Here is an 11,621-nt window from a genome sequence, read left to right on the forward strand (position 1 = left end):
TGCAAGATAGAGTTTTCTGCTTAAACATCTTGCGTGAGTTAATAAGATTGAAGAGCTAAGTGCATTGTATGTAACACAGGTGGGAGGGGTCAATGAAAAACAGACGGGTATGGCAATGAAATATGTAGAAAACTAAAACGGAGTGAAGAAAAGACTAGTTACTATGAAGAAATGCAAAGATGGAAGAAATTAACATAAATTGAGAGTCATTTGGAGGGGGCTGTTCTGGCATTCATAAGTCTTCATCCCGTGGTTTGGTTTAGATACACTTAACCATGTGGACTCATGGTGAGGCTGACCTTTTAAAATTCTTGGAATCTCTGAATTCCTTCTCCCAATTAAATTTCACTTGATCATAGTCCAAATCCTGAGCATCCTTGATGTTGATCTTGTCCTCACCGGAGGCCTGCTACATACTTCTGTCCATATTAAACCTACTAACAAACAACAGTACTTACATTTTGACAATTGCCATCCTTTCCATGTCGAATGTTTGCTCTTACACAGCCTTGTCATTCGAGGCAAACACATTTGTTTTGATGTAACCGTATCTTTTGTCGAGCCCAGAATGTCTTTTATTTTGTTGTTGCTACGAAAAATCGGCTTAATACCTACCCGGCGGAGAATTTTGCCCAGACGTTCAGTAACCCTTGTACATACGGTAGCACGGCGGTGTTCTGTGCTTCGTTCTGTATTTCCCTGTTGCCCTCCTCCTTCGGCGCCATGGTTTTGCGTAATGGCGCGGAAAGGAGTGCTGTTTCTTCGAATGCTTGCATAAAAATGTCTGCTGCAGCAGGCGAAAGAGGGGAACCCATAGCAACACTGTCCGTCTGCTCGTAAAAATCCCCTTTCCACCTAAAATAGGTGGTCATCAAGTAGTGGCGCACTAGCTCCCTGATGTCAGGTGCCATGCGTTCCTCTAAGATGTTCATGGTGTCCGTCACGGGTACATTCTTCTAATGGCTACGACATGAGGCTGATACGCAAAACCATGGCGCCGAAGGAGGAGGGCAACAGGGAAATACAGAACGAAGCACGGAACACCGCCGTGCTACCGTATGTACAAGGGGTTACTGAACGTCTGGGCAAAATTCTCCGCCGGGCAGGTATTAAGCCGATTTTTCGTAGCAACAACAAAATAAAAGACATTCTGGGCTCGACAAAAGATACAATTGACAAGTTTCATGCCGCCGGAGTTTATGAAATCGAGTGTGAATGTGGACTGGTGTATGTAGGTGAGACTGGGCGTCCAATAAGCACGAGGCTAACTGAACATGAGAGATATATCCGCCTCAAACAATATAGCAAATCAGTGGTGTCAGAACATCATGAGCAGTGCAGGATGAACATCGAATTTCGAGAGGCCCGAGTACTGGCGAAACAGCCGTTTAGTTTGAGGAGGAAGATTAGAGAGGCTATAGAAATAGCCAAGCGACCCGATAATATGAGCAGAGAAGACGGGTACAGACTTCCAGCGTCTTGGCTGCCTGCTGTGGCAGCTTTGCGGAAAGACAGCTCGCGCAAAGCAACAGGCGTGCGGTAGGCCACAGCGGAGGATGGTACACAGAGCGCTGACGCGGCCTAGTCGATACTAGGCAGTTAGTAAACAACGCTATGCTGCAGTCGCCGCTAAGTCTCCTATTCGCCGATTCCCGCCAATGGCAGGCAGTAAAGGAAACTCCAATGGAAAACGCCTATTTCCGCCAATAACAAGACGCAATGCAAACACCAATAAAATGAACTCCTAGTACCCTTCCTCCTCATCCTCACATCCAATCACAACACTCTTCCATAGTATATATGTACCCACACTTGCGCTCATTCAGCAGATAGCAACACACCCTGAGGAAGGCGTCTTGCAACAGACGCCGAAACGTTGGAATTTTATAAATGACAATGCGGTCTCTAACCCAGAAGAATTTTATTGACATGTTTGTTTTGATAGGGATGGAGACTGTTTACAACAATACCCCACCATTCTCCCCTCAGCGTCCACTGGACATAGTTGCCCCACCAGCCTAGTTCAAAAGCAAATTTCCCAGGTCATCACATCCAATCCTGGTACTGCTGCTTCCTCCAAAAAACAGCTTTGGAACACCCCACTGGTCACAGTGTTATCCTCGTCTGGAATGTATTAATCAACTACTTCGATAAGGCCATGACTTCCTAAAATCATGCCCCGAAGTGAAGTGAGATCCATTCTGTCTGAGATTTTGCCCACGACACCTAGAACAGCTTTTATTTGCCCTCCCAGTCTCCGCAATATTATTGTCATATGCTATGCTGTTCCTGCATCCATCTCCCTAACCTATGGGTCCTACCGCTGTGACTGTCCCCACTGCAACACTTGCCCTATGCAACCTTCTGCCAGCACATATACCAACACTGTAACTGGCAAAACATACTATCAAAGGGATAGCAACCTGTGAAACGATGTCATATACCAGTCTTTTACATCAGCATGACAACCACTAAATTATCAGTTCGGATGAATGGGCACAGTCAGAGGGTGTATACTGGCAACTCGCAATATCCTGTTACAGAGCATGCTGTAGAACACAACAATTGTGACCCCAGTGCCTGTTTCACCACACATGCCATCTAGATTCTTCCCACAGACACCAGTTTCTCAGAACTATGCAGGTGGGAACTAGCGCTACAACGTGACCTTGGTTCTTGCCACTCACCTGGCCTTAATTTATGCTAATTTCTTCCATTTCATCGTTTCTTCATAGTAACTACTCTTTTCTTCACTCTGTTTTAGTATTCTACATCTTTCAATGTCTTACCTGTCCTTTTTTTCACTGCCCCCTCCCACATCTGTTATGTACAATGCACTTAGCTTTTTACTCTTATTAACTCTTGCAAGATGTTAAGCAGTAATCTCTGTATCGCATATTACCCCGCCTTCCATATTTAAGCTCTCAGCTTTTCAAATCTCGTGCAATGCAGTCCCCAACAATCAGTCTTTCTTCCCATCTTGTCTGGTAAGTCTCCTCTAATCCGCGGTTCTGGGTGACTTTCCAGAAATCTACTCCTTTTCCTAGACCTCTCCAGTCCTTTTCTTTCATCCCTCTTCCTTCCCCTTCAGCCCTTCTGCCTGAAGGAGGAGCTACTGGCCCTGAAAGCTTGTGTAATTGTAACCCTCTTTTATGAGTGTGTTGTGCCTCCGCATGGTAAGTGCATTTTCTATCTATCTAATTAATTTATTTTGTCAAAAATTGATCATTTTTGTTGTTATATTAGCCCATAAAATATGTAGGTGTATGTCTACAGAGCAATACAAAATAAAACATCTACATAAAGCTTATCATGGCAGATGCCAGATTGAGATTCCCTGGAAGAATCCTCTGGAAATGTAGCCCACTCACTAAGGAGGTAGCTTACAATATCTTCATTCAACCAATACTTGAATATTGTGATTAAAATGACAGTCAAGATCACAATAATGTTTTTTTATTGTACGACCAGTTATGACTCATGTTAAAACTGTCCTCAGAGTTTTTGGGCCCGCTATACCTGGTGCTAGTGGCTCCTTGGTTTTTTGCATGATACCAAGATCATATGCAGTGACAGTGTACAGTTGTGGTATCAAGTGAAAAACTGAAGAGCCACCAGCACCAGCCATAGGGGGCCCAAAAATTTTGAGGATGATTTCAAATAAGCTGAAACCTGTCATGAGATAAACTAATGTTACAGTGATCTGAGCTATTGTTTTAATCGAAGTATAGCACCAGAGCACTGCGCTCCGGGGACAATGTTGTCGAAGTGTCTGAACTTTAATATTGCTTAATGATTAATGGAAAATCTCATATAAAGATGTGAAACAAATACTAACAAAGAGATTGAGGGGCTGGCCAGTACTTACCTCAGCTCAGTACAGCCGATAGATAACACAAAACAGAACAGAAAATTTACATTCCTAGCTTTCAGAACTTTGTTCCTTCTTCAGGGAGGGGAGAGGGGAAAAAAGTGAAGAAGGGAAAGTGGATTCAGTTACTCACAACCCAGGTTATGGAGCAACAGGGAAAGGTAAACAGGGAGGGTAGCAAGGATGGAGACATGGTTGTCAGAGGGAAGCCAAAGATATTCTACTGTTAAGTACTGTGCCAGCTTCGAACCAAAGAGGATGCACACAGAAGTAAAGAGGTATATAGTACGAGGGTCAGTCAAAAAGTAATGCCTCCTATTTTTTTTTCTACGTTTAATTGTCAGGAAATTTAAATGCAATTACATAGGTTGAAAACCACAACATTGAGGATCATTTTGTCATTTTTCAATGTAATCTCCGCCCATCTCTACAGTTTTGGTCCATCTTTGAACAAGGGCATGTATCCCAGCACGGTAAAAATCACAGCTCTGCTTCCTAAGCCATTGACGCACGGATGTTTTGACGGCCTCCTCATCTTCAAAATGAATCCCACGATGAGCTTCTTTTAGTGGCCCGAACAGATGGAAGTCTGATGGTGCTAGGTCAGGGCTGTATGGGGGATGAGGCAAAACTTCCCATCCAATTTTGACAATCTCGTCAGAGGTGTGACGACTGGTGTGTGGTCTTGCATTGTCATGCAAAAGAAGAACATCTGCCATTGATTTTGTTGGGCGAACTCGCTGAAGACGTGCTTTAAGTTTTTTGAGGGTTGTGACGTATTGAACAGAATTTATTGTGCATCCCTGCTCCAAAAAATCAACCAGAATCACACCCTCTGTATCCCAGAAAACTGTTGCCATAACTTTCCCTGCCGATCGCACAGTTTTGAATTTTTTTCTTCCTCGGCGAGCTTGTGTGACGCCACTCCATTGACTGCCTCTTTGATTCGGGTTCAAAAAAATGCACCCATGTTTCGTCCCCGGTCACAATTTTTTTCAGAAACTCATCTCCCTCCAAACGGAACCGCTGCAAGTGTTGGGAGGCTATTGTTTTCCTTGCCTCTTTATTCTGATCGGTTAACATTCTTGGAACCCACCGTGCACAAACTTTTGAGTACCCCAATTGTTTAATAATCGTGATCACACTGCCTTTACTAAGAGAAATAATGCGACACACTTCATCTGCAGTCACCCGACGGTCACCACGAATGATGTCATCAACTTGCTGAATGTTGTGTGGAGTCACTGCACTCACCGGCCTGCCGCTCCGCTTTTCGTCAGTCAACGGTGTTTGCCCTTCAGCTTCCTTACAACGACGAACCCATCGTCTAACAGTGCTGACATCCACTGTCACAACACCATACACCTTCTTCAGTCTTTCATGAATGCGTATGGGCGTTTCACCTTCTGCATTCAAGAATTCAATCACACAACGCTGTCTCAAACGAACATCGATGTCGGCCATCTTACAAACTTCTGCTGTGCTGCCACCTGTTGACACAGAAAGTTACTACTGCAGTGGATTGCAGAAGAAGGTTTGAGGAATGGCACCAAATTCAAATTTTTCACTTAACTTAATTTTTTTAAGTAGAAAAAAAATGGGAGGCATTACTTTTTGACCGACCCTCGTATAAAGATAAACACAACTACATAGGATGAAAAGATGTATGAATGGTTAAAGAGGAGAGGGAAAAAGAAGAAGACTGAAGAGTAAATGGGAGTGAGTTTGGTTAACGTAGGTTCAGTTCAGGGGGATGAAAGGATGTGTTGGAGTGCAAGTTCCGAAAGCTAGGAATGTAAATTTTCTGTTCTGTTTTGTGTTATCTATCGGCTGTACTGAGCTTTAATATTGCTTATCTGTCTGGAATACATACCTGATATGATTGACAGAGGAAACAGAGAAGATCCAAAGAAGAGCAACACTTTTTGTTATGCATTCACTAGTAAGTGTGAAAGCATTGCTGATGGGTCGGCGAACTCCAGTGCAGTCACTTCAAGAGAGGCATTCTGCATCGCAGTGCGGTGTGCTGGTAGTTCTGAGAGTGCACATTCCTAGAAGAGACAACCAATTTCTTTCTTCTACAGATATATCACAAAAGAATAAGGCCAGTAATATTAGAGGTCACATGGAACACTGCAATTGTTCCTCGTGCAAACCATGCATGAGCAGAATAGGAAAAGGGGATGTGACAGTGGTACAAAGGTACCCTCCCCCATGCAGCATTAGGTGGTTGGTGGAGTACAGATGTATATGTAGATATTTCCTGTTGTACTGGCTTATTGTATCTTCTTTGAAGTGGAGTCCTATGTGACTGTCCTAATTAGTAGTGTGCTTACTATACAGGTGCAGAAGTGAATAACATCAAAGCTTTCAGTATTAGTCTTTCATATTGTATGTAGTGGACTTCCCCTCCCCAAATGATCTGACAACGTCCGAAAGGGGTATGTTAGAGGTAGCAGAACAGGAAGAGAGTGATATGCAGTGGAATGCAACAATTTCGTATACCTTTATGTGCCCTGTCCCTCCATCTCTTATCCTTGACATTTTGTCTCATTCCATCCCATCCATTACTGATGTTTGAAGTGATTCTTACCTAATTACAGAGCATTAGTTTTTTAAATTTTTTTCAGGCTGCTTTGTGGGCTCTAACTGATGAAGGAATGGATGCTAGTCACGTGAAGCACAATCACTTCAGCAAAGCTCTGTCTTTGTCTCGGCCCTCCTTGTCACAAGAGCAGGTGCACTGGTATGAAAACTACAAGAAATAACCTTTTGCTGATGTGTAGTCTACAGTTCGCAGACATATGTCTAGATGTCACTTCAAGATGTGTTAGCCACCAAAAAGGTGCAGGAGTAGACAGAGAATGAAAGGTAACCTGTTCTCTGTTGAGACTCCGGAGATTTACTTCCTTGCAGCAAGAAGAAAGGCAGTGTATGCTTTGGTCTCAAAAGTAAAGTTAAAACTGTTACCAATCATAAGATTGGTTTGTATACCACAGTGCTTACTACACATGGTCATGTTGGAGTAAGTATGTCATACCCTTCCTCTTCTACAACCAGATGATTGTAGAGGGAGCTACACGTAAATCTGTTTTCGAAACCATGTTGGAACTCGTCATTTTTCATAACAAGAAACATTGCTAAAGATGACAGATACGAATCCTAGGAGTGACCAGGGATTGAGGCGGAGACATTTGGATCTGCAGTCTGGCACTTTACTACTGTTCCATTGAGCCAGATAGTTTGTCAGTTAAAGACATAAATTCTGCAAATGAGTCTGCAATCATGTTATAGTACTTAATTTGTAAAGGTCTTTCTTGACCACATTGTGAAATGTACAGTTTATATCAGCTTTACAAAATAATGGGCCAGATAGTATAAGGATTTGATGGGTTGCCTTATTTCTCCACTGCTAGTCTGTGATATATAAGGCAAACCATTTATTAGTATTTAGTAGAGAAAATATGAAACACTGTGAAGTCATAATGTGGGTCTGTTGAATTTCCTGTTTTGTGATAACAGCTTAATAACAACAGGAGTTTCTATGTTCCTTAGCTGACCATACATGTATGTGCTGTAACAAAGTTACATATGAACTGGACTACTTCAGCATCTCTGCATTGTTCTTCAAATTGTTTTGTCACACTATCTGAACAACAGATTACATTAATTACTTTTTATTGCCTCTAAGCACATTGTACTACACAGTTTCATATGAAGTGTTTGGGTCTAACCCACTCACATGAGAAAAATGAAGACCTGTAATGATTTGGTTAGCTCATTAGCTCTGTGAATAGTGTTTCATATGTTCTTCCTTTCAGTATTCTGTCCATTAGCTGGTTAGACTGAAAGTTTTTAATGTAAATGTTGGGCCATTGGGGTTTACCAGACATGTAGCATGATATAAGCATGTTCTTGGCAGGTCATTTATTCATGTACCACAGATCACACACATTGAGTTTTGATGACGGCACTTACTATGCAGGTTTGATTATGAGATTTTACATTAAAAACTACAGATTAGATTTAGATTTCAATTTAAAAATTACATATTTGCTTTAGGAAGTTCTATGTCAGAAACATAACTGTTATTGTGAACATCATTTCTTCAAGTTAGTCTCTGACTGCTTTGTCATTGAGAGTAAATGGGCTTTAATACAAATGGAAGGTCCTGTTATTAGTTGTAGTTTAACTGTTGCTGCCATGAAGCTTGGCTTGAAGTGTGGCTATGGTGAAGCTCAGTTTGTAACTCTCTCTCTCTCTCTCTCTCTCTCTCTCCCCCCTCCCCCCTCTCTCTCTCCCCCCCCCCTCTCTCCCTCTCTCCATCTTTCCCTCTCTCTCTTCCCCCCCCCCTCCCCTCTCCCCCCCTCCCTCCCTCCCCCCGCCCCTTTTTCTGCACCGGAAAATTGGTCCCTTGCTAAATATTTGCATGTTAAATGAGGATGAATATATGAAGACAGAATCTGTTCCTTATTGGTAATTTTTAATTTGCACAATAGGTAAACCACTTGTGACAGTTTGGTGCAAAACTTCTCTGGTTATTGTAAGATACTGGTGTGGGGGAGCAAGTACTGGATTGTCCTGCATCATGTCACTCATACTACTTTGATAATTGGAGTCATAAACTATAAGAAAAAAGTTAAATCAAAAGTTTTTATTGCGCTGAGGACTTAATTCTGCTCAAAAATGAACAGTATACATAGATGTCTTTCTCCTTTTGTTATATTTAACACCCCAGCTATTTTTATAGCTCCTGGCATTTGCATTGTTCCACTCGGCTTGCCTGCCTCAACTCTGTCTAAATGCTGAATACAAAATGATGGATACACACTTAGCTTTTCTTCGTATTTCCTTAGCGCTTGGATTACTTTCCTAAATTCAGACGATTACATTATCTCACTCAGCCTGCTATCCTCAACTCCACTCACCATGTTGACCTCCACTCAACTCAATATATCGACCAAAGAAGCCCCAAAGACAAAGACATCTTTCTATCGTAATGTTAAATTGTGCGTCGCATTTCAGTTACTGGTCCAGATATGTTACTAGTGATCTTATGATGATCATGATGATGATGAAATCACTCACTTTCTGAGTTGTTTTGTAATAATAAAAGGTAAACAGTTTATTTTAGATTGGTTTGTTTTTATGTAGCCACTGTGCAAACTTATCAATGGGGACATAAAATGTAGCATCTATACAGTAAAAGCCCCTTTTTATACTTTCAGTGGACTGACCCAAAAAAGTGTAAAATGCAGGAAAGTGTACACACAGGAGAGTATAGGAAACACAACAAGCAATAACAAATAAATTACTCTTACTGTTGTTTTCTTTACAGTGTTCAAAACATGATATTAACTCAATTTAAAGTTTGCCTATTCTTTAAAAAATCCGAAATAATTATTTTTGTTGCTTTCTAATAGCAGTTAACTCATGTGTGAAACCACATTAAGATGATACTCAGGTTCTAAAGTGAGACTAATTATTGATAATCATTATTGTCATTTGGCTGATTACAGCAATAGACAAAGTCAAGAGCATATATTTCTACATAAACTACTATATCGATGTAAATTGGTTCACGTAAAATAAGTACACATTAGACTACAGTATTTTCATCATCAAAAAATTCATCAATAGTGTAAAACGGATTGTTCACTAGTAGCTCCTATAATTTAGCTTTAAAGACATTTACAGGCAGTTCTTTAAAGTCAGCACTTAGTCTATTAAACATCCTTAGTCCAAGAACTAGGTAGGAGTTCTGCGATTTTGATAATCTAGGCTATGAATATCACTTCTCAACATAAAGTTAGACACATTGTCTCTAATGTACAATAAAACATTGTAGATGAATAAGTTTACTACTGTAAGACACTGCAGTTTAGTAAACAGAGGTTTACAATGTTCTGTTTTATCAGAATCTGTTATTATTCTTATTACTTTCTTCAGTAAAAGTAAAATGTAATTTATATGACAGCTACTACCCCACAGTAAGATTCCATAAGAGATGATGCTTTGGAAGAAAACAAAATATGCTGATATCACATAACCATTGGGAATGTCTTTTTAAATTTCTAATTAGGTAAATAACTCTTGGAAGCCTAGCTAATATATTTTTAATGTGTGGTTCGCATGTTAATTTATTGTCAATAGTAACACCTAAAAATTTAACAGTTACAAATTCTTGGTAGTTAGAAATCTCTTTGAAACTAAAGAGTCTGGGTTTTGTTTTCATTTAGTAAGAAGCCATTAGCTTTGAACCATAATGACAAGGTGACCATATTTTATAGACTCAAATTTGGGACATTAAAATATTTCCTAGGCCCAAATCCAGGACTCATTAAAAATTATGCAAAATAGGCTATAAGTATTTATTTATTTATTATATGAGAAGAAGGTTTCAATTAAATGTAATAAATACAAAATATCAATTAAATTTGTTACAAAGCAAAACACATTTACATTTTATTAATACCTTCTAAGATGAATGAGCGTGATTAGGGCAACTGTATTTATCAGTGCTGTGAATTTTCTTTATGAAGTCTGTATTTTTCAACATCATGTGAAAAAACTCGACACAAGTTTCATCATAATTTATTCTACTTACTAACATTGCTTTCATGGTTTCTACAGCAAACTGTGTTTTGTCACTTGTTCATATATTGTTCATATATTGTTCATTTGGGAAAATACCCTTTCAGTAGCAGCATTAGTGCCAGGAAGGCAGAAAAGAAACTCCAGTAGCTTGAGTACACTCGAGAATGGCACATGATTCTGGCTGAAATGAGAAATCATCTCAACCCATCTTTGACCTGGAACAGTGTTGTTAGCAGTCCATTCAATGATTTTTCTCAGTGGTCACAAACTGTTTGACACTGACATACTCATCATACATTACATTTTCTGCAAACTGAACATATGGCACAGTTTCGCTAACTAGAGAAGTAGTTCGTGGAGGTATGTGCCGTCTATGCAACTAAATGAAGGCAGTGTGTTTGTTGCCATATGCGTTTCGCTTCATTTATTTGGGAAGCATCATCAGTGGCCTGAAATACATGTTTCTTTTTATATATACAATAAGCGTATTATCTGCTAGATATAATCGGTTGATATATTACATTTTGTCGGTTTTTTTTAGGTTAGAAGCAACTTTTGTAGCACAAGTTCCATAAAATGATGTATCTTTAGTTTTACTTACAATTTCCAGTGCTGCTAACACATATATGTGTTTTTGGAGATGTATTTGCTGGTCTTCATGCTCCAGTTAGCCGAATCAGGTGTTGTTTAGCCATTTGTCACATCACATTTCACTTTCACTGCCATTTGGCGATCAACATGTGTTAGTGTTGCCAACTGTTGTTATGTGTTTGTCTTTTGTTTCTGTTGTGTTTTGTGATTTTCATTTGTTGTGTGTCTCCTCTCTTTTTTTAAAATTTTATTTATTTATTTATTTTTTTTATTAGGAGGGATAGAGAGAGAGAGAAGAGGGGAAGGATATTCATTAATTATTTATCCTGGTTGCACTTCAGTTTGTTATTGTTTTGGTGGCTAGCATGATCAGCGAGTTATTGTTTATATTGATTTGGTCATTGAGTACCTTCTTTTCCATTGCAATGGCTCTTTGTATGTGGAAGTTTTCTTGCAATGTCAGGAGGTTTTTGTTGTGATTATTCACTCTGATAACTGTCATGTCACATTCCATGTTGGATGGTTCATGTCCATGTTTTATCAGGTGTTCGGCAAAGGTAGA

At 39.9% G+C, this 11,621-nt stretch overlaps 1 protein-coding gene across 1 annotated transcript in view; it reads left to right on the forward strand.

Annotated features, from left to right (window-relative positions):
• The window catches only part of LOC126282470 (spermatogenesis-associated protein 5-like protein 1), a 95,264-nt gene extending 84,337 nt beyond the window's left edge, over nt 1-10,927 (forward strand). The window contains exon 9 of the mRNA XM_049982130.1: nt 6,502-10,927. Within this exon, the coding sequence (XP_049838087.1) occupies nt 6,502-6,639 (138 nt within the window). The 3' untranslated portion in view covers nt 6,640-10,927. The remainder of the gene's footprint in view (nt 1-6,501) is intronic.
• Nucleotides 10,928-11,621: the final 694 nt, after the last annotated feature.

The sequence above is a fragment of the Schistocerca gregaria genome, chromosome 1, assembly GCF_023897955.1.
Source record: "Schistocerca gregaria isolate iqSchGreg1 chromosome 1, iqSchGreg1.2, whole genome shotgun sequence".
Lineage (NCBI taxonomy): Eukaryota > Metazoa > Arthropoda > Insecta > Orthoptera > Acrididae > Schistocerca > Schistocerca gregaria.